General features: G+C 39.0%; 1 protein-coding gene across 8 annotated transcripts in view; it reads right to left on the bottom strand.

Annotated features, from left to right (window-relative positions):
- Positions 1–16,828, bottom strand: part of LOC103471465 (protocadherin-1) — a 212,805-nt gene extending 195,977 nt beyond the window's left edge. For 2 of the 8 annotated variants that reach the window (XM_017307086.1, XM_008420487.2), the window contains exons 1-2: positions 16,166–16,826; positions 1,990–2,818 (exon numbers count right to left, since the gene is read on the bottom strand). In XM_017307086.1, the coding sequence (XP_017162575.1) occupies positions 1,990–2,814 (825 nt within the window). In that variant the 5' untranslated portion in view covers positions 2,815–2,818; positions 16,166–16,826. Of the gene's footprint in view, positions 1–1,989; positions 2,819–16,165 lie in introns of all 8 variants that reach the window. The other 6 variants (XM_008420493.2, XM_017307087.1, XM_008420496.2 and 3 more) reach the window with 4 other exon arrangements.
- Positions 16,829–23,570: the final 6,742 nt, after the last annotated feature.

Raw genomic sequence — 23,570 nt, forward strand, 5'->3', positions numbered from 1 at the left:
CCTTTCTAATCAGTTCAAAGTAGGCAAGGCTAACTTCAAAGAACAGCGCCACAGGTTTAAACGGACCAATCAGGTGCAAGTGCAACATTCAGTTTAAAATCTGATGGCACAAGGGTTGACTTTATAACATTTTAGTGGATTGCTTTAAGTTTTGAAAATGAACAGTAATTTGAATAAAAATCTTCCTATGAATAAAGTGCCTCAGAAATATCTTTCAGAGGAATATAAAGGCACATCTAATGCACAGAGGAACTGATTTAAACCTCTGGCTAGTTTTTGAGTTTCCCCGGAAGGAAAATAGAGTAAAAAATGCATAACCAATCACCGTGGCCTTTACAAAGACTGAGGGATATACATGTCTGCAAAGCCATTGGACATTTTAAGCAGGTCAGGGTCGTCCGTCATCATTGTCCCATTGCCTCTATACAGCATCACTTCTCAAATGCACGCTAAGTGAAATGAGTTCTGGGGCTCTCTGAAATGCAATGAGCCACATCCAGAGCAATAATACCAATAAGCCCCGTGGATAATCTCATGACTGACTCAGATTAAGTCATGCACATCGAGCTGGAAGGCTGGCTGGTCGGCCCGTGCTGCAGTCACAGAGAAGCGGGGAAACGGGGAGCGCGCAGGACGACACGGTGAGCTGGGTTTGTCAGGTTGTTGTGGAGTTGCCCAACCGAACAGCGGCTTCCTATTCTGCCAGCTGATGCCAACATCGAGGACCGGCGCCCAGCTCAGGGCTCAAAGGTGAAGTTGAATCGGTGGTTAATATGTGACTACACACAGCGATCCCACGCCCTGCTTCACCTCCACTGCACCATCTGTCTGTACGGATAATTGAGCAGCATATTATGTGCAGTCAGTGTGCCGAGTTGTCCTGCAGCTTTCAGACTTTATCACCAACAAGGCCAAAGGTTTAACTGGAATGTTTGGTGACATGGAAACTCTTGACTGCTGAGCAACAGCAGCAACGTATGGGCACAACTTCACTTAGTATAAAAAAAAAAGTCTTTAAAAGTTTGGTCTAATATTGGCGATGTGTCTTTTTGTTGTCCTTTTTTTTAATTAATTCCTGTTTCATACACCACAGCTATCTTCTTAATTACTTTGTCCCGCAGTTCTGACACTGTTATGATGATGAAGAGAAAACCTTTTTAACTAATTATCTGAACCACTGACCTGGAGTGGAAATCCCAGCTGATCTTAGAGTAACAATATTTACACCATCAGACATCAGGGCCATGATTTATTATTAACACCATATAAAAAGATGATATATGGAGGAGGTGTCTGAGACAGTGTGGTGTCTTGAATATTTCAAGCTTTGAACTGTTTGGGAACTCCAAGACAATGTCATCGTGTCTTGAATAAATATATTCTTGTTTTCTCTCTCTTATATCCACAAAGTGAACAACTCTATAAACAATAATCCTTCAAAATATTTTTTTTTAGATATGAAAATATTATATATATATATATGTATGTACACAAGTTTGTGCAGTGCATGAACTTATTTTAAGTAGGCTGAAAATGAAGTATTAACGGTATGACACAGACTGTTAGTAATGTCTTTTGTATTATTTAAAAATATTGTCAGAATCTTAATTTTGAGTTTTAAGCCATAGCTATCAAAATTAGCTGAAATAAACATTTTCATCTAATGCTGCGGGGGGCAGCTTCTGAAGCTGTTGCCCCTGCGACCCGACCCCGGGTAAGCGGAAGAAAATGGATGGATGGATGGATCTAATGAATCTATTTACTGTGATGCACATCTAATTACTAAATGGATGAATATTCCCCATTAGAACTTTTCACACCAAAAGAAAATTTCCAGAGTGTCTGATTTTGTATGTACCAACAGATATAAATATATTTCACACCAGAAGTCAGTAAACAAAAAAATGTTGGAAGACATACTACGCAATATTTTGCAGTTGCTACATTTCGACAGCATGAAAACATCTAATCTATAGTTCATTTACTGACCTGCAAAACGGAGTGTCCCAGTGGGCTGTTCTCTGGCAGTTCGGCCTCGTAGTGATTTCTCTCAAACTTCGGAGCGTTATCATTCTGATCGGTCACGGTGACTCGCAGTAAAGCGCTGCTCGCCCTTGGTGGATCCCCTCCATCTACAACCCGAATATTCAGATCGTACGAGTCTTTCTTCTCACGATCCAGGTTACCCATGACAACCAGCTGTGGCTGCTTCTCGTCCGTGTCCAAAGCGACCTGCAGGCTGAAGAGTTGATCGGCATCAGGTCCGGAACTCAGAGAGTACTCAGCCACACCGTTGGAACCAGAGTCCTTGTCTGTGGCCATTGGGATGGAGAAGAGTGCACCGATGTGTGTATTTTCTGGAATCGCTAGGGAGAGGATGGGTGAAGAGAACTGTGGCGTGTTGTCATTCACATCCAGCACTTCAATGCGACCTTCGATCAGCCGCGGCCCTGAGCCAATCCCTTTCACCATGTCTGTGATGGACACCTCAAATTCCAGGTAGCATTTGTCGTCAAACTGGTTTTGGCAGTCACTCAGTGTCTCACGGTCAATAGGAATCTCTGTGGTGTAGATGTCCCCAGTTTTGCCGTCCACCCTCAGGTAAGTGGTGCCAACCTCCAGCTTGTACAGATGTCCAGTGTCCGGAAGGCCTTGGTCTGCCGCCAGGCTGCCAATCAACGTGTTGGGTGGCTGTTCCTCATTAACCCGATATAGAATATCTGTAGGCACAGCATTGCAGGAGACCATCAGGATGATGGCCAGGAGGGACAGTAGCTGCCACCTCAGGATCACCATGTCTCTGCCGGACAACATCAATCTGAAAGAGAAGGAGTCAGGAATGAAAGTGAGACTCACTGTCATTAACAAATCAAGAAAATAGAATAAAAGTAACTTGAAAATGACTTATTCAAAGAAACATTACATCCAAGCAGGCATTTGAGATTGTAACTATGCAAACATTGGTATTCTGAAGAAGAGTGTGATTCAATATTTGCGCTACTTCCTCCCAAGTGATCAGAGTTCCCCAGTGAAAGATCTTACAGAACTTTCAGTTTTTCTCTATAACTTGAACTTTTTGAAGCCTTTATTGGTGTATTTTAACAAGTTTCAATAACTTTTTGTGACTGCAGATAAAACTGCAAAGTACTAGGTAATTGAAAAAGAGAAAAACATGTACGAATATCAAGAAACAAAAAGTAAGTATTCATTTGAGTTTGTTTTAATAGAGTTTACCTTGTTTTAATCTCCTGCATAAAATTAACGAAATCCCTTTGTGAGTGTAGCTGATCCATTCATTCTTACTTCCACTTTTTAACCAATAACTCATATCTCAACATTGTTTTTACTCATATTTTTGAGGCAGCTTTTGAACTTTAGTTTTGAAATAAAATGACTTATGCATTACAGTGTTCTTTATTTCTCACCATTTCCATTTTTTTATTGTGATAGCTTCATAGGAACAATTAAATCTGCTGCAGTACAATCAGGTCTCTCCAGCCAATTAAGACCGTCATATTTTGTCATGACTGCATTTGATGAGCTCAGGCCTTTATGTAATAAGGTTTTATTTACAGTAAATTTCAGACTCTGTCTGACCTCGTGGTCTCTCAGATGGAAGCAGCCCATGCTGCTGAATGCAAATGTTTTTATCCACGAGTTGACTTCCTCACCTTATGTTCAGACTACAACATATAAGCCAGACTCTGAATGATACAAGCTCTTTCTTCCTCTACTTCATTTTCACACTCCTTTCTTTCTTGGCAGTAAATCGTCTTAGATATGTGGGCTGTAGGAGTTTTTTGGTTGTGAAGGTTAAGCTTTATTTTTCAAAATGTCACATTCTTGATTTTGAAACAAATGCACATATTGCCAGGGAGATTAGAGAAAGTTTATTTAAATTTTTTTTATTTAAAGGCAGAACCCAAATGTAAACGGGTGTGTCCACATGAAGAGCGAAGACTTGTGTTTCCTGGATGCGCTAGGTCTCCTCTGGAGTGACTGACAAGGAGGGTGTTTGTAGGAAGTCATTCTGTGACATTAAATAAATTAGTGTTTTTGCAAGTGGTTTTGTTAGAAAACACGTAACCACAAAAGTAAAACTCTATAAGCAACAGGCCTTGGAAGCATGGCCAACACTTTGTTCACTTTCCCTGCTGCCATTGCCAAACTTAAGTTAGACTACAATCCCTAAAGAGTGCAGGAAAACTGCGTCATTGTTCATAACTTCTCCTGTTCACCGTTTGGCCTGGTTTAAATTTTACCGGACAAATCAAGCTCAGTGGAAGAAACCACAGACAGAGCACAGATGAGAATCGACTATAATTGTGTAGAAAAGCAATGTCTTAAATGGCTACTGCAAAGAAAATAAAGGCAAAAATGACTTTGGATGTAAAGCATTTAATTAAAACACAGACTTGCCTTCCTTGAACTTTTAATTGAAAATTGGTGTTTTAAAATTTTATTTTAAAACACCAATTGCAAACAGGGTTGGAGCTTGATTGGTGAGGCAATTATGGAAACATAAATTAAATAAAATAAACCAAAATATGACTAACCATGGCCCAATTGTTTTAATGTAAACTGTGACCAGTATTCAGCAGCTTTTAATGGAAATCAGACCCTCTAAATAAAATACAGCACAAGTTATGTCCATAATTTAATCAAAGATCAAGTTTCTGTTTCTCCATTTGCCTTTATGTTTTCATAAAACTGACATTTGCTAATCTATTTCAAAGAAATAGATAAACAAATGTTAAAGAACCTGAATGTTACTAGCTATGTCCTTAAGTCTGACGGAATTGTGTTTTTATGAGATGTGTCTGATATTCATTCAGAAAATTAGATGAATTATAAACATTCGAGGGGTTATTTGGTTGCATGAAATGGGCTCCGTTTAATTCAGTGAATCAGCTCAGCTACAAACAAGATGTGCGCATCATCATGTTTTTAGTGTGTAATTTGATTTTTGCCTGAGGTTTGTTTTCCAAGTGCCTCTGGACGGTTGCCAACATTGACAATTTGTTTACACATCAAACAAGGAGCTTACTCACTAAAAAGCATGACACAGACTGTTAGTAATATCTACACTGAGCTACAAGTGTCTTCAGTTACAATCTTGTTTCATGCCAATGCAAAGCTGAAACTTTAGACCATTCGGGGACAAAAAGTGTAAAAATCAGCTTTGGGCAAAAAACGAAAAAGATCAGGCAGAAACTGCTTTGTGCATATGAACAGTCACAAAAGGTCAAGAAACATCAACTGTGATGCTGAAAGCAGCAAATGTTTGACACCGTTGTTGCCGTGGGTCCAGCTCACCAGATACCAGGCTCACTTCTGTCACACACACGCACCTAATTACCCATGAAAGACTGTAAATGTGAGTGTGTGCCTTACAGTGAGAGATAGGTGTTTGTTTTCGCACATTTTCTTCCTGAGCCGCAAAAAGTCAGAAACCATGGAATCCCTAATCCCTGACCCAACGGTATTTTACATGTTGCTGTGGAAACAAAGCCACATTCAAGATTTATCAATAAGCGACGTAAGTAAATTTGTAGTAAAATATGCATCAAATTACCTTGAGTTTCTAGATGAAAGCTCAACCTGCTGCTTACTCCTGGGGCCAGTTTATTTAAAAGTGACCTCATGTTCTGCCAGTATGTAAATATAAACCAGCAGCAGAGATAGCAACTAAACATGAAATTCACCTTGCAGCCTATGACTATAATAAACAATACTATTAGCAGAAGAGGTGAAGATTTTTATTATTTTTTTATTTGGTGCTGGTTTTAAGCTACAACTAATTTCAGATGTTTTGCTTTCAAAATTCTTATGTAGAGACAGTAGACAGTTCAAAGTTTTCTTCGACCACATAGCAAAGCCAACTTTACCCATGTGTTGAGTTAAATTATCAGTCCATTGTTTATGATGGATAAAGAGAGAAAATTCCCTAAAATAATAATAAAATAAAATAAGCTTTAGAGAACTTTGTCAAGAATAAAATATACAAATATTGGTAACCAGCTACATGGTCAAATGTGTCTCAAGCTGATATAATCAGCTTACTTAATATTCTGTTATTCCATTGGAATTTCAGTAGATCCTGAATAAATACCAATTGCTTGTTGCCAGTGCTCTCCAGTTGACTCTTTGCTCCAACAGCTGAACACATAAACACAGGAAACGTTGAGCTGCTGCTGCTCGTCACCTTCAGAGGAATCYAAGAAAACAAACTTCTCTCACTCTGCAGTTCCAAATCATGAATCTACCATTGTTGAAATCTGATATATAGTTTTCCCAAATAAACTTTAGAAGAATAATGTGTGAAAGTAAAAAAAAAGCACTAAAAATTACAACTTCATATCTTAAGAATAGCAGGTGAAGTGCTGCACATTCTTTATTACCACCAGCTATCTGAATCAGTGCTGACTTTTTAACCCAGAGTTGACTGTTTTTTTTTATATTCAGCCGCTTTGCAAATTCAAGGCTAAGCTACAAAAGAGAGACCCAGTCTGCTGAATCTGAATGCAAGTGTGCTGCTGTGAAAACTTATAAATATATTTAGAAGTCTGTATTTCTTCCAATGCAAGCAGACGATAGGCAGATTTTAGACAAATCTAAGGTTAGTTGTTAGTCTTTTGTTTATTTCTAGCCATTGTCTCGGAGGGTTTATATAGAAAGCAAATATAACATTGGGTCGTGAGAAAAACCGCTGGTCGAAATGTCAAGAGAGTGCAAATGAGTTCCTGTTTGCTGGTGGAATTTCATGTTAACAAGTTGGTTCAAATGTAGAACGTGCAGTTGTCTCCTCAAGGGACAGGATGGGATCAGAGATCATCCAGCCCGTCTTCTTCCCACAGAAAAAGTCACCAAGCAGCTTCTGGGTGTTTTTTTGTATGAGGAAGAGGACGAAGCTCCCCCCGGCCCCCGTTTAGCTGCTGGAAGTAACATTTCCATGTGTGAGGACTGCTTGACTCTCACAGCCATTTTATCTGCTGCCGAGCTGGTGGAGAGACAAAGACTGACAATAGAAGAGCCAGGGGAACACAGAGAGAGGGTGTGCCACGACAGCCATCATCTGTACATTACAAAGCAGCTTAACGGCCCTGATGCCCCCCAGCTGAGAGTGGATCTACAAGTCCATGTCCCACTGGATGAGACGCTAGCTCCAGGACGTCGCATTAAGCAAAGGTGATCACCTGAACACCAGCTGAAACTTAAGATTTCCAACTGGAAAATGCTAAGATATTTAATTCTAAAAATTAAAATCAAAATTACACTAAGCATGTTACTAGAAAGAACGGTGAATGTTCAAATATTTACAAAAAATAAACTAAAATCCCCCAAAATTCTTCAACGTGTTAAGATTAGCAAGGTTTCAGTTCCTTTAAAGGTATCTTATGTTGAGATGTCTAACTTATCAAAAAAATATGTCTTTAATCACGTTCATTTTACACCCTCCAAGAGGCAATAAGGGGCTCAGAAAACATTCAAAAACAGTTCATAACATTCTAATCACAGTTTCAGAGGGGGAAAAAAACATAACTGTGAAGCAGTTTAAATTATTAACTGACATATTTTATGAATGAGGCAACAACTTAAACCCAAAAGTTGTTGCCTCATTCACCTGATGTTTTCACTCTCAACATAGCAAGTTATGTCCTGAATCTATACAAAATGGACAAGGCTGTGAAACGGCTGCTTTGGAAAACACAGGTTAAAATTCAAATGTGAAAATTGTTTATCAAACATTCAGATATTTTCCATGCTCCTATGTCATCCAGCTGCTGCTGTTACACTGGAATATCCCCAGCTCTTATTTCAATGATTTTCTATTAAAGTTTATGAAAGTGCTGAATGTCAAATAGGGTTCATGTATTCAGCAATCAATATAAAGAAAAACAATACTTTTTTTTTCAAATAGTAACCAAATGATGACACAAACTAGAATCTCTACAGTATTTAAATAGAATCTAAATGGTAAAACAAGCCTGGAATCACTTTTACAATATAAATTCTAAATGAGATAAGTTATAAATAAAGTACCGTAACTTCTTAAAGCCAAACTATTGACAGTAATTGATATCCTCAACACAGCAGCATTTTTTGAAGTGGTTATCTCCAGAAGGCTTCAAACTAATTGTAAATTATGATACCCGTATAGTAGTACTTCATATTGAATTTAAGAAAACTTACAAAAAGACAGAAAACCCAAAGAACTTTTTTTTTGGCAGTGCTTTACTTAATAAACTCAAGTCTTGACATCTTTAGTTGATCTCAGCATGGGCTAGCCAAAGATCTTCGAACCTGATATGCTAAATGTTTCAGAGATCCTTTAAAAATGTAAAGCTGACACATTAAACTTTGTTGGAAGACTAAGAAGTTTCAAATGCAACGGGTAAAAGGAATAACGTGTAAAATAAAATGCATTATAAAAAAAACATACTTTATAGAGTCTAATATCAGCAAAACAAACTCAAAAATATTTTGGACAACCATGAAATATCTTCAAAATTACAGATTTAAACTATAATATATGGTAAATGAAGCAACAATTTAAATCATGAACTGAGTAGATGTTAATTTACAAAATACTGCACGGTAACCTTTAAATTCCAGAGCAACGTGAAAGAAGTCAACCTTCAAAAGCGTGCGGTAAAATAAATTAATCATGAAGCCTATTAGAAATGTAAGATGTGATGATTAAATTGAAGAAAGCTTAAACAAAACATTACCTATGCTTTTACTTGACATTTCACTTTATTAAACTTGACTACCAATCTCGCCGGGTTAATTCACAGCACTTTTCTAACACCTGAGATGTCCAAAATGAATCTGTTTACCTTTTTAACCGTCATTTAATGGTGTAACGTACTTTTGTTTTACCAACAGAAGGCTAAGTAGGCTTAGGTATCCAATACATCCAATCATCCATAAAATCTCTTTTAAATTGTACATATAAAACACTTAGGAAGTCAATACCAAAATTTGGAAATGTGAGAACATGAATCTTTAAAACACAACAAATGCACAACAATTGAAATTTTCCTACTGAGAGACAGTTTAAATACTACTTTAGCAGCTCATGAACAGTTGTTACTTACAGACTAAACATATTGAAAATGTGTGCTACAATTCTATAAGTTAAGAAAATCTACCAAAAATACAAAAAAAACTACCTCTACAACACCTGATGACTGCAGTGAATCTCCTACAATCCACTCCGACTGGTTTCCAGTGCTGGATATTCGTCAAACAGCATCTAATACAAGCTGTTCACTCCTCTGCTGTCCCAGCTGCGTCTGCACCACGTTGAACGAGTAGAAACTAAAGAATCCAACCAGTAACTTTCCCGTCTGTTGGACCGTCCCGTTAAGTCAAGCCCACCTCATCTACATAACAAGAGTCCCACCGCACCCCCCTGTCTGACTTTAAACATGCCCCACCAAACGCAGAAGCTTTCAACAAGTTGTTCGCCAATAGAAATACAAAGATAAGCCGTCAATATTACATCTACTTCAGATTAAATGAAACGTAGCTTGTTTTAAATGGTAGCTGTCCTTGGGGGGAAAAAAAGGAACAATATCTCCAGTACAGTATTTTGTTGACTAATTGACAAAGCTATAAATAAAGCCTTCTCCATAAAGGGTCATAAGTCAGTTTCTGTTTATTTCAGCTAATTAATGAAGCAGTTTTTCCTGCAGAAAATCACTTTAAAGTGAAGCTGCGTGAGCGTGACAGAAAGTCATCTGTGTTACAGAAAAGCCTGAATAATCCCCGGTGTCGTTTTTAATTGCACTAATGTGCTCGGCAACGCTGTGAGACCAATTACACACCATGAAAATGTGACAACTATTATGGAAGACAATCTGGCACCTCGCAGCAGGTGGCTCATGGCCAAACTGGAAACCAGTCTGAAAAAAGTTTCCGTCTCGAAGGTGAGTGTTTTAAAACCAGTTTGTGTGTGTAGCTCTTAGCGCTGCCAACCTGAATTAAACATCTTACACACACACACACATGCAAATAAGAAAAAAATGCTTTGATGTTTTCAGCTCTCAGATGGTCAGAATCTGCACAGTTATGCGAGATGTGTGTGTGGTCCACTCACTGTCCAAAAGACAGCATTTTACTCTACTGACTTCATTGAATACCGTTGTTTGATCCAAATGAACCCACATTCACAGCTTGGTCTTTCTGACCAAATTTAATTTAACCGAGGTAAAAAATCTTTTTAAATGTCATGCTTTGATTTAAAAATAATTCCTGATTTGATGAAGCAGAGGGATGAGGAACCTACAGGTTACTTTTACTGCTATACAGAAAGAAATGTAAATTTAATTACATTGTTATTTAGCAAGCACGGGCTGCTGCAAGACACTAAAAAGTTGTAAATTTTGACTTAGCGGATGAGCAGGGGGGCAATTGTGCTGTTAAGTTTTCAGGTCTGGTACTCAGTCGAAGTAATAAAACAGTTTTTCAGTTTGACGGTGAGAAGTTCATCTTGCTCATCAGACTTGTTGATAAGTACTCCGCTATATGGAGGTGGTTTTCTGTCCATACCTTGTGCAAACAATGAAAATTATCAAGAGGGGGAAAGAATGTGAGCAACAAACGCAGTGACTGTCTTCGTTTGCATTGCACAAGATCAGTTTAATATCAGCAGGACATAAATATGCTCTGAATCATGACTAATGGGTAAAGAGTTTACTGGTTTCCGTGTTTTATTGTCCTCTATCTGTCTAGTTTAAAGTCCTGCTCCAGGGTGTGGCAGCAGGACTAACCAGTATCAGGATGAAAAGCCTGACCCTTCACTGACAGGATGTGTTAACCTTTGGCTCCACAAACTCACTAGTAGCGTCAGCAGCTGCGTAGGGGATGACCAATCTAGCGCATTAACCGACCAACGGAACAAACAACAAAGAATGTTTTCAAATCACTGATTTTATCTGGATGTTATTTAGAATCCAAATTCCACATTTTTACACTTATATTTAATTTGACTACAAAAACGTTTCCAGGACCATTTCAAATTCTGACTGAGTTGCATTTCCTGATCTGAAGTGAAACTATAATAATCAACAGTCTGAGCCTGGATTTATGAATCAACAGCATAACAGCTGCTGATATGCTGTTGAATAACATCCAAGGCAATAAACTGTTTCCAAGTGTACATTTGGTCAGGTCAACGCACTGATTTTAAAAGTAAGCTGTTTGCATTGTGAGACAGAAATACGTTCGTAGAAATCTTTCGTAGAGGTAGTATGATAAGAATACTAAATCAAGGAACGATGCAATTACTTGGATAAAAGGAATACTTGCTTTTCTTCAAACATAAGACAAGCTAAAAAAGGTTCAAGATTTCAGCTTTGTCCAGCTGTGAATAATAAAAGAAGTAGCACTACGTGAAGAATTACATTTTCAAAATAAAAGCTCATTTGGGGTACATCCCAGTGGCTGCAATCGTCAGATAATGAAAAACAGGAAACATAGACCTGAATAAAAGTAAAAATAAAATAAATTCTAAATAATTTAAGAATTTTTTTCTTTTTATTTTTACAAAGTTGTACAGGATTTAGAAGCAACTTTTAAAAAATGGCAAATATCTGCAGTGTTCATACATTTGGATGTCTAAAGGATGTGGTGTTTTGCATTTTACTTTTGGTATCGAGAGTAAAAATGTATTTTATATCTCGATTACACATTACTGCTTTTCTGTAAAAAGTTAAACGTGGTCATCAATCGGAATGGCAAAAAAAAAGCCATTAAAACAGTTTTATATCTTAATATATATTCAAATATAGAAAATAAGAAATTCTTTGATGGTGTTGGAAATAATGGAGTCTATATTAAGCCACCCCTCATAACTCCACAAGAATAAGTATATTGGATAATGGATGAATGGATATATCTTAAGGCGAGATATTAATAGTAAAGTATATAAGAAAATATAAGTTTTAACTTTTTAAAATAATAAAGTGGCTTGTTATTTTTGCATACTTCGGTTTTTTCGCTGCCTATTATGAGAAAAAAACATCAGTCATGTTGCAATTTAAAGTTTCCCTCCTAGAATCAGAAAAAAAGTCAGTCGGTGATACATTTAAACAAGAACAATGACAGAACTTTTAAATCCAAAAAGTTTACCAAAGAAGAAAAAAAAACACTTTTTTCCAAACTGAACCAATACGAAGATCCTGGAGGACGCTGTTCTTTACCATTTCTCACAGGTTTTTCTTTTACATGCATCAGTGATTCATGCTTCAGCTGAATCATGTAATATAAACACGCAGCGATGTGTGACAGCGTGAAATGACACTTGGTGCTCAGAGTGGGAGCAGGCCGCAAGGTCTCACTGCCTTTAACAAACAGGAAAAAATAATCAATAGAGCCTGGATGGTCGGGCTTTCAGCTCCACTTACAGCAGGAAGCACAGACGTGTGTCCATCAGTCCACCGGAGGAGCTTCTCTGCAGGAGGGAGCTGCATCGAATTAGCCGAATGTTTACCATTCCCTCTAGAGGATTTGTGCTTCTAACGAGCAACAGCGATGATGACATCAGATGTATCCGCTGCGCATGATTATGTGTTTGAATTGAACAGAGAGGATGGAAGTAAGTGAGAAAAAAAAAAAGATGTTGGATGGAGGAGTTTTTCTAGCACCACCATCAGGTAACATTCCCACCGCGACTCTGTCTGCCTTGTTAGAGAGGAAACCGAGGAGTGCAGCACATTTCAGGGCTGACATAAAACCTCTGTGACGTGAACCCACAGCGTTTTTTACCCACTGATGCGAGCTGGAAGGGTTGCAGCGGGAGTAATGTGCCGACTGTGGCAGGGGGGCATATCTGCGATTTTTATTATAAAAACACACCGAGAAAAACCCAAATGGAGCTGTCGCCTCCACACTCTTCATCCTAATGGACTCAAAATGAAGCTGAATATGAAGAGCCTCATATGAAACGAGCATCTTACAGCCCGAGCGGAGGCAGTTTTCTCTCAGGAGGAAGCCGCGATAAGGCTGCATTTTACGGCATTTTACACTTGCAGCTTTCAGCTTTGTCTTACCGGTGACTCAAGAAGAAAGTATGAATAGTTTCACCTCTTCTGACTCGGTTTTGCTGATGTATGTGAACTTCTAATGCACCTGATTTGAAAATACATAAGTAATCAAACCCAGGAGGTGGGAAAAAAAAGTGAGAAAGGGGTTTACATTTTTATCAAAAAAATATTGTTGTTGCTGGTGTAAAACACAAATCTGCGAGTAAGATGGCTACCAAATAGCTACAAACGTACTATGCACCAGAGTTGATGGAAAGGTTATACCATGCAATATTCAGGTCTGGCAAGAAATAAAAGCAGGAAAATGAGTGCATTATTTGCAGGGTCAGAAAGTGCTTTTGTCAAGAATAAAAAAATCTATATTTCTACATTCGTAGGCCATGTTTAATAAATTCCTCCGACATGTTCAAGTTTTAAATTTTTCCATGGTATTTTGAACCAAAGACATGCGTTTCGTCTAATCTTAGCTTTAGTGCATGTATTTCTAATATCTAAAAACAAAGCTTACAGGACAACAGTAGCAGAAACAAAAGGCCTTTTATCTTAGGATATGATCTCAATCAAGAAAGAACTGGTTGTATTGCATAATTTCAAATGAAATTCTCCCATTGTTGTTGAGGCTTATTTCCTTGTATGGCTCCTCTGACCGGATTTTGAGATGCCAGAAATGTGACTCATGGATTACACATCGACACCTGACGCCTGCGTCAGTCTACCGACCGGTTGCTACCTGGACAGAGAAAGTGAACAAGTGTGAGATTGTTCTTAGTTTGGGTTTTCTTGTTCTCTCTCTACCTGAACCGTAGAAGAAGGCAAACGTGACATGACATCTCTGAAGTCTGAAGCGTGGACAGCTTCTTTTTGCTCCTGAGCTGGAAAAGAAAAGGGGTGTGTGTATGCGTGTGCAAGTGCTTTCATCTGACAGACTAAACCCATTTCCACTCTGCCAGCTCCCAGTTTAATGATGCCCATTAACAACAAGGCTTCCTCAGATCTCCAATTTTTACGGAGAAATGCGCAGAACGGACTCCGCTCGACCTCCCATCTCTTCCTCCTCCATTCAGACTAATCCTCTTTCTCCTCGACCCCCGCTCGCAGGGCCCCAGGAATCAGCACATGGCTGTTTAAGTGGTCGGAGCGGGACAGACGCGCCTCTAAATTAGAGGAGGCAGCCAGGAATCCCAGAGCTTGGGATCCCGACCTCAAACCCAGCCCCACGACACAGCGGCGGCGACGGCAACGGGAGGAGCTCGGGTGATGGCAGGGTCGCCATCCAAACCAGCCGCAAACCTCACCGAGAGTATCTTCACATCCACTATGGATCCCAAAGATTAAATATCAGTTTGAAGCGGCAGACATGGGAAATATAACGCAAAGATTGTGGTTTGTCTGAACCTCGGAGGTTGCTGTGGAGCTTCTGTTTCCACAGATTGCTGGAACCTGCTTCAAAACAGCATTTTCACAAAAAAAAAAAAAAAAAACACTAAAGAAGTTACACCAAGACACTTAGTGCCATGTGTTCGAACAGAAAAGTGTAAAAAGCTTTTTTTGTTGTTATTTTAGTAAGAGCTGAAAATTATGTGAAATCACAATACAAGTCTATGCAAGATCACAATTATAAAATCCTGTTTTGATGCAACTTCTGGCACACCGTTACATTTAAAATGCGTCGCATTCACTCACTGCATGACTTAATGCGTACACCTGACGGAGACTCTAGTGGCCGAGACACTGACGTTTACGCTATGAAAATGTGGATTCATCTCAGCCATTGTCAGAACAATATCATAATGAAATGTTGTCCTAATAGTTTTCTTCTTTAATGTCTTCCAGGAGGTGCCATAGAGACCATCCTACCGAACCCCAAACAAGATTCTCACCCCTTCAACCGCTTCATGCTGGATTCGCGCTGCTCAGATTTTGAAAATCAGCACTTGGTGCACATATCCCTGCCGGACCAGCTCTGCCCCTGGGCTGGGAGCTGAATGCGTGGATGTTTTAGGGTTTCAAGAGAAGCATTGAAAGCCTGTGTGGGGGGAGGTTCACATGAAAAGGAAGAGATGAAGGAGGAAACGGGGTCAAAGGCCATGCATAGGAAGGCATAACATCCCTGTGAAGGGTTGGCCACCTGTAAAAATTCAAAGGCACCACAGCTGACCGCAGAGCTCGCTGCTCCTGCTCTGTGTGTGCCAAGCAGATGCAGTTTGCATGTAAATACCCGACTCCCCCTCCCTCATCCCCTTCTCTCTTTCTCTCTCTATCAGCAGGACATACGCCCACCCTCTTTCTTTCTCTCCCTCTGCCACAGCAGAGGGAGAAGGCGGAGGAGGCTGGAAACCGGAGGCACCGGATGGACCAGATTCCCTGCAGATGACACATAGCGGATGTTTCATTCCTTCTCGTCCACCTTTCGAGTGAAACTCTCTGCCTCTCTGTGCAGAGCAGCATCACAGGGTGGTAAATTCGATGCCACAGGTGCTCTTGGGGGGGATGAGGGGGGCCCAGGTGCACAGAGATATGCACTTTTGTTGGGAGTTTATGAGCACCTCTGGCTGGATGGACTTCTTAGCATTCCTACCTCACCCCATAAAGCTAAATAGACCCAAATGTATAATTATAACTATATCTCCCGCATTTGGAGAAAAAAGAAAAAGACCCTGCTGCTCTTCCCTTTGGGAGCCCTGTTACAGTTTCCCCCAGTTTGAGAAATGTTAAAGCTTGAGGAAGCTGTGCTTTATTACTGACAGACGGGGAGGTAATGCTGAGGACGGAGGGGATCGATACAGATCGATAAGCTCTGTAGTGTAACACACGTAAAAAACCCATCAAAGGAGATTACACGAAGAACATAGAAGGTGGGATGGCTTTTCTCTCTTTCTCTCTCTTTTTTTTTTTTTTTTTTTACCAACAAGTGTTTTTTAAAACAGATCCGTCCCCTGCAGAGTGTGTTCTTTAATCAAGGCAGAAGTGTGCATTCATGCGAAATGGAATATAAAGTGAGTCCGCCCAGGCAAATGATGGTGCATATCGCGTCCCCGACGCACTAGTTTGATTTAAGGAGGTTTTTACCCACGTACAGGTGAAATAATGAGACTGTGCGGAGAAGTTCCTACCTGGATCGAGTTAAAGACCCAGGTCTGGGCGCTCCAACGCCGGCTACAGTCTCTCGCTCCTCCGCGGTATCCAGACGCAGACGCTCCAGGACAAAAAATGTTTTATTATAAAGAATCCACAAGGTTGTAGTAAAAAAAAAAAAGAAAAGAAAAAGAAAAAATATTTAAAAAAGAAAAAATAAACAAACGAACAAAAAAAAAAGATTCAGAGACGAATCAAACAATCCAGTCACGGCTGTAGTTATTCCTCCAGTTTCTCTCAGTTTCTGTCAGTCGTGACCAGCGCTCTCCGGAGGCACGGCCGGACTCACTGACCGACCCCTGAAAGCGTCACCGGCGGCCGGAGGGAAGCGGCTGCATCCTCCGCTGGTGGCACGCTGTCTGCGGGATGAAGAGGGAGTTAGGGTGGAGGTGCTGGATGTGGACGGAGCACCGGGACGGGGGGGGAAAAAAAAATAAAAATCTTACCCGTTTCTCTTCCCACACACTTTCTAAAAAAAAAAAAAAGTGGTAAAAGAGTTAAAGCTGCTAGTAACGCAGGATTGGTCCGGTCCCCTTTGGTCCAGTTTCGGTCCTCGCGCGGTCCGGCACGGAGCAGGTCGCGCGGCTGCACCGTGAGTGATGAGAAAGTGGAGTGAATCCAAACCAGTGCGCTCGCGCTTCACTCCCTCTCCTTCTCTCTCTCCCCCTCCCTCACCCTTACACTCATTATGCACTCCCCCATCAGGGAGGAGGAGGCGGAGCGAGCATCCTCTTCATCAACTTCATGGATTTCCCAACATTTCCTCTGCTTTTTTTTTTTTCCCCCTCACTTTTTTTTTTCCACACTTTTATTACGAGCTTTATTATAATAAACTTTAAGGAATCGAAGCTTTGATCCCGAACACACGTGCTTACGAGCAGAGCGTTCCGGACTATCACCTGTCCTGCAGCCGCTCTGCCTGCATCTCTGTCCGGCTGCGGAGAGCGAGGAAAACCGCCGTCTCCTGCGCTCTGAGCGCCACCTAAAGGCGGCAAGTGGCAGCAGCTCCGGCTCTCTTACTCCTCCTCTTCCTCCTTTCTGTATGCTGCCGCGGAGCGCAGGCGAAAGAGAGAGAGAGAGCGCGCGAGCCAGAGTGTAAAACGTATAATCTGGATATTCTGATGGCCGCGGCCGCCGCACGAACCCCGCGCAGCAAGCGGCGCAAAAGAGGCTGCGCACCAAAGCAGCTTTACTGTGCCGTGATATCACAAACAACACATATGGATTATGATTTTTTTCATATGGGGGGCCTCGGTTTCAGCGCATCTGCTTGCAGACTTAATCCAAATGGAGCTTTGAGCTGGGGGTTGAGGGGGGGTGGGGGGGGGGTCTCATTCTTTACAATTTATTCTACCTTTATGGTCTCTCCGACAAGTGTCTGGCTAGAATCCCAGGAGCCTACAGAACTATAAACCAAAGCAATACTTGTCAATAGTAGTTCATAAAATCCTTCAGAAATATGAACTGAATCAAATACATTATATTGATGTGGAAAAACAGCTTCAGCGCCCTTACAGATCTTCAGTTTTTTGTCACACTTAAAAAGCAATTCTTATAACGTTGATTTAATTCATTAAGGGAGAAATAGATATCCAAAAGATATTTTGTAATATAAAAAAAAAAGTAATTGCTCCATAATCCTATTAAGATGTTATGCAACCCTTGGCAGGAAAAGCAACCATCGAACATTTGCGATAACTGGCAATGAGTCTTTCACATTGTTGTGAAGGAATTTTGGCCCACCATTCTCTGCAGATTTGCTTTAATTAAGCCACGTTGTTGTTGTTTTTTCATTTATTTATTTAGTTATTAGCATGAGCGAGCTGAGGTCATGCCACAACATTTCAACAGGATTTAGGTCCTGTCATTCACCAGGCCTCTTCAAAAGGTTCATTTTTCCCATTTGGGAGTGATGGTGGGTTAGAGGGGGCAGTGTTTATTTGTATGAGCCACTGAGATGTGGACTGTCTGGTGGGCTTTGGATCATTGTCCTGCTTCATGACCAAAGCACCCCCAAATACAGCTGGTATGTTTCATGCCAGCTGTAAAAGGAAAAGTCGAGGCAAGTTAGGTCAGGATTACTTTCCTCTGGTTCTGCAGTTGCTTAGCATAAATAATGTGACAAAAACAATTTGTGTCTAGTATATTGTTGTGTGTAAGGACTATGGGAGCTCGGACTGTGGCTGTGATCAAGGTTGTGATCATCCCTGTTGTTTGTGCACCTTTTTATCGATCACACTTTTTCCATCCATTCACCTTTCCTGCTTAGTGTATATCTGTGAATAGAGGACAGGGGGCTGTTCGAATATTAAATGCAAGAGAAGGTTTGTCCTAAAATGGAATTTCTTGACATTTCATCAATTAGCATTTTGTTTCCAACTAAACTCAGCAATATCAGTTTTTTCTTCCACTCAACTTCATACTAACATGCTTGCCTGAAGTACTCTTTAAAGCAATGACATTTTGCTGGGTAAGCAGTTGTCTAGCAAGATCTTATGACCGTGTAGATCATAAGATAAGATCATAAGATCATCTTATCAAAATCTAATTTCAAATATATTTTTTATTCCTTGTATAAAATTATTATTATTTTTTTAATAAACTGAATTATGGGTTTTCATTAGCTGTCATACTCATAAAATAAAACAATCAGAAATAAACGCGTTTGTTTCAAAAACACCTTTTGCCATCTTGCTTGCAGATAAAAATCGCTAGTTAGTTAAATTGTTAAGTATGTCTTTCAAAATCCAAAAACAGACATATAGCTTTATCTATATACACAACAACCAACATGCATCAAATACATAATAAAAATGTCATAAAATAACAGTTGACATGGAAGAAATCAAGAGGTATAAAACCAAAGCAAACAACACACAATCACAAATACTTCAACAGGTCAGATGTTTATAAATAATCAATACCTGTAAAACTTTGTAAACTATACTCAGATTAATAAATGACAAAAAATAACCACTAAAAGACCAAACAGAGAAACTTTGGAACATGTATTATTCTTAACAAGTATATATTACTTATTAATGTAAAGGACTTTGGAAACACAAAGACACACAGCAGACACAAGAATTAACAATAAGTTAAAACAAAATTAAGTTGAAACAAAAACAGAAAATTCAAGCAGAGACACACATATTGTTGTAAAAAATATTGCTCTTTGTTTCAGTTTTTCATTTTAACCACAGCATGGTCACTTAGTCACAGTATTTCAACTTCTTACCTAAAGGTCTGTTTGATATAATTGCATTATGTTTTCAAGTAAGCCTGTCTTGGATTGTTGAGTGGTCCGGAGCTTAGTCCTTTATTTTCCTGTAAAGTGTTTGAATAGACACCCACTCTTCTCCCACTGCAGCCCTCCCCCCACAAGGAGCTTTTGACTGACTTTGAGATTCTACAGCTGTCTTTTTATACAGTATATCATGTTTTTTTTTGTTTTTTTTTTGTTTCAGTTTTGGTTTTAAAATGTTATTTTCTGTTGCATGTTCTATAAAGTTGTTTGTGTATTCTGCAATGTGTTTTTTTTAAAATCTGTTTTCATCTTTTTTTTCCCCTCAGGGTTACATTATCTGAACAGGTCTTTTCTATTTTTTGGTAATGCTTTCAAATAACTCCCTCTCTGTCTTTTATGTTTTCACACCTCTTTTTTAATCCATAAAAGTAATGTAATATTTTTTATGAAGCACTGTTCATTCTCATGTTCACCTAAACGACACTCAGATACACCTATTGTTACACAAGAGAGTTTTTAGAATTACAAAATAAAGGTCTACTCTGAACAAAAAAAAACTCCACTTATTCTGCTTTAAATAAAAAAAGTACCCTGGAAAAAACTAAAACACAGAAGGAAATGATAAAAAAATAAATCAAACTCTTGACTATTGGATATGGCAGATGGTACGACTAAAGTCTCAATAAATAAAAATGCTTAGTATTGTATCTGTCAATAATCAAACTGGAGTGTAATTTCTCAATGAGCATTAATTGCATTCTTTAAAACCTATATTTACTCTCCGAATTACAATATTGGGCCATAAAATGCAAACTAAAAACTTATATTGAAGACATTTACCTGTAAAATCAGTGTTTTACCTAATGAAGCCTAGGCATAAATTCAAATGGAAGACTCTCGCCCTGCCCGCACCATCCAATCAATGCCTCCCTCTTATCGTCTCAGATCTATCAGCGTTGGATCAAGCCACGTCACAGCTAATCACCGACTGAGTTCCTGATGAAAAGGACCCTCAAACATGACGTCTTCCACTTTCCAGCTGCGATCAACCCATATCCACCTCCACTCTCCTGGCTCCTCAGGCACCCATCATTCTCCAACCTCCACCACTGGTACGAGTCCCAGGGATTACATTCCTAATCAGCATTGGGAATGTTCATCGAGCTTATCTCAATTCCAGCTCGACTTCCTCGGCCGGGGACTGAACAAAAAAGAACTCTATTGCATGCATGTCAATAAACCTTTTAATCGCTACCTTTCTCCGTTTTAGTCTCTCCAGATGGAATTAATAGTCACACTACCTCAACATTTATGTTTTTGGACTGTGGGTGGAAGCCAGAGCATTAACAGAGAACTTACAATGATATAATTCTTCAATTATTATTGGTTGATACCAGATGTTTACATACATCAAATAGAAAGACACACACCTTTCGTCTTACTGTTTGAAGTTAAATCAGACTGAAATCGTCCTAGTTCAGCTCAGACTTACCAAAATTATTTATTTTTGCTAAATCCCACATTAATGAGAGAAAGAACATCGAGATTTATTTATGAATGTCTTCATGTCGTCGGTGTTTGGTAGCAGTGAATTTGACTTGTATAACTTGGTAAATTGGATCTAACCTCGTGGTTTTTCTCAGACAAGGTTCTCACCATAGTTTGCTGGAGTTCTGGCCATTCATAATGACAGAACTGATTCATCTGAGTGAGATCTATATGCCGCCTCACTCACACACAGCTTCTCAAATCTGCCCACAACTTCTCCATAGGACTGAGATCAGGACTTTACATTTTTAACACGCCAGGCTTTCAGGCCTGGGAACACCAGTCTTTATTATAAACATTATAAAACAGATCCCTGACATATTGTCTTTCTATGATTATTGTGGCATTTAGCAAATACAAATAATTTTGGTAATTCTATCTAACCTAAGACGAGGGAAGTTTGGTCTAATTTCACTTCAGACTCGGAAAGGACGCTAAAGAGGCTAGGACCACCTCTGTGCACGAACCAAAAAACCTTCAAGAATGAGATTTCTTTTGGTGGAAACATTCTGAGTCTGTTCACTTATCAAACTACTACTACTGCACAATCTTTAGCCAAAATAAAGATTTGGGGTGTCACAGGCTGGAACCTCAGTCTACGTGAAAATCTGAGTGTGGTCATTTGGGAGACAAAAAAAACAAGAGGAAGATTAATTTAAAAAACAATATTAAAAATATGCTGACATGCATGTAAATAAATCGTTTCCTACAGTTGTTTGCCTTGAGTGGCATTCACATTGCATAGAGGTATTTTTTCTGTGAGCTGCGGATTATTGGCAATCTCAGGATTATCATCTGAGGGCTATAATATTATTTCAGCTCAGTTTAAAGTCACTATGGTGGCCTTTAGCCCCAATCTTGTTCAGAGTGTGATATGTGCCAGCTGTTTGAGGTTCAATAATGTACAAACTCTCAAAAATATCAACACAATGTTACTGCAGTCCTAGATGTTTACACTACCAATTAAACATGAACAATTTTGACTTTCAAACCAAAATCAGAAGAGTATATGTTAAGACCTTTATTCCTCTCCAATCTTCAGTGATCCGAAAAGGTGAGTTATTAACGAAGCTGCAACCAAAACATCCTGAAACACGTTTTGCCTGAACATGCCCAGAATCAGAAGCAACAAAGCCATAGTGAAACAGAAAATGCACAACCACAAATATTCTAAACCACTGTGTGGCACAGACACCGTCAGCTGCGTTGGTCCCCTTTGGTCTGCTTCCTCAGTTTGTTTTCCCTCCTAAACTTCAGACATTCGTCTCTGGAGGAGTTTAAACCTCAGCGGTCAACTTCGTTTCCTGGCATCCATGTCAGAAATTAACCCAGCAGCCTATGTGGAGCCCACCTGATCCGCTGTAATATGACATCAGTATTCTCCTTGTTTCCTCTGTTGCTCTCAAACTAATCACACTCATGGAGTTAGTTCACAGAGTGGAAAGTTCTCTTTGTTTGGAATTATGGATATTCTTATGCTGCCGTTTTACCGATTTGCGCAGCAAAATAACATTTTTAAAAGATATTTTCAGAATTACCTTTTAAGAAACAGTAAAATTTATATTTTACTATTTGTTAGCTTCCTTTATTAAATTTGATATAAATCATTTATTAGCACAATTTCTATATGTTTTAAACGAGTACAAAAAAGACCAATATAAGACTTTCAGATCAGCAGTGGACACAACGTTTTTCTGCTGTTATCCAGTAAATCTTTAAAGGACATTTTCACAGCCAAAGGATAATTCCAGTATTAACCTTGCTATAACTTTCATTAAAAAAAAGATAATTAAACTAAGATATAACTGAAATATAGTCCATGCTTTTCTTTTTACATTAGATGGAATACAACAATCTTAGTTGTATAATAAATACAGTAAAATATATTACTGCATGTGTGTAGATGTAAGACTTGTTGTATTTTCCAACATTTTGCCATCACTAAACATGTGGGTAGAAAAGAATGGCTTTGGTTGTGTTGAATTGATTGATTGCCGTCTCTCACTAACTAAAGCCAGAAAAAGTAACACTCGCCTAAGAATCTAAACAGATACACAAAGACCACAACGCAAGAAAACAAAAACACAATCTAAAAGCAGAAGAATAAAATAGAACACCATAAGCAACAATAATCAGCAACTCAAAATAAGAATTATACAAGTCGAAGAGAGAACCTAAAACACAAAGAACCACATGACATAATGAGCAAAAAATATATATTTTGTTGTCGTTTAAGGGAAATTTACTTTCTTTTACAATGACAAAAAGATAAAATTAAACATCAATATCTCAACATGAGAAATAAGTTTGTGTCCTCATTATGTTTTCACACGACTGTATTTTTCAAGATCCGTTTTCTCGTAGATCATGATTACACAACAGAAGTCTTAAAACATTTTATGAAATAATTTTTTTAACCAGTTTATCTCCTCAATAATTGTCCTGTAGTTTATTTCACAGATGCCAAACTAGATCAAGCTACAAGATCTGGCTCTTGTAGCTTGATCTGGTCTTACCTCACAAACAGTGAATGGTGGTTTAGCTGTTTGGCAGAGGATAAACATTTCTAAAATGCTTTCTCAGTCTTT

This window comes from Poecilia reticulata, linkage group LG10 (genome assembly GCF_000633615.1).
Source record: "Poecilia reticulata strain Guanapo linkage group LG10, Guppy_female_1.0+MT, whole genome shotgun sequence".
NCBI lineage: Eukaryota > Metazoa > Chordata > Actinopteri > Cyprinodontiformes > Poeciliidae > Poecilia > Poecilia reticulata.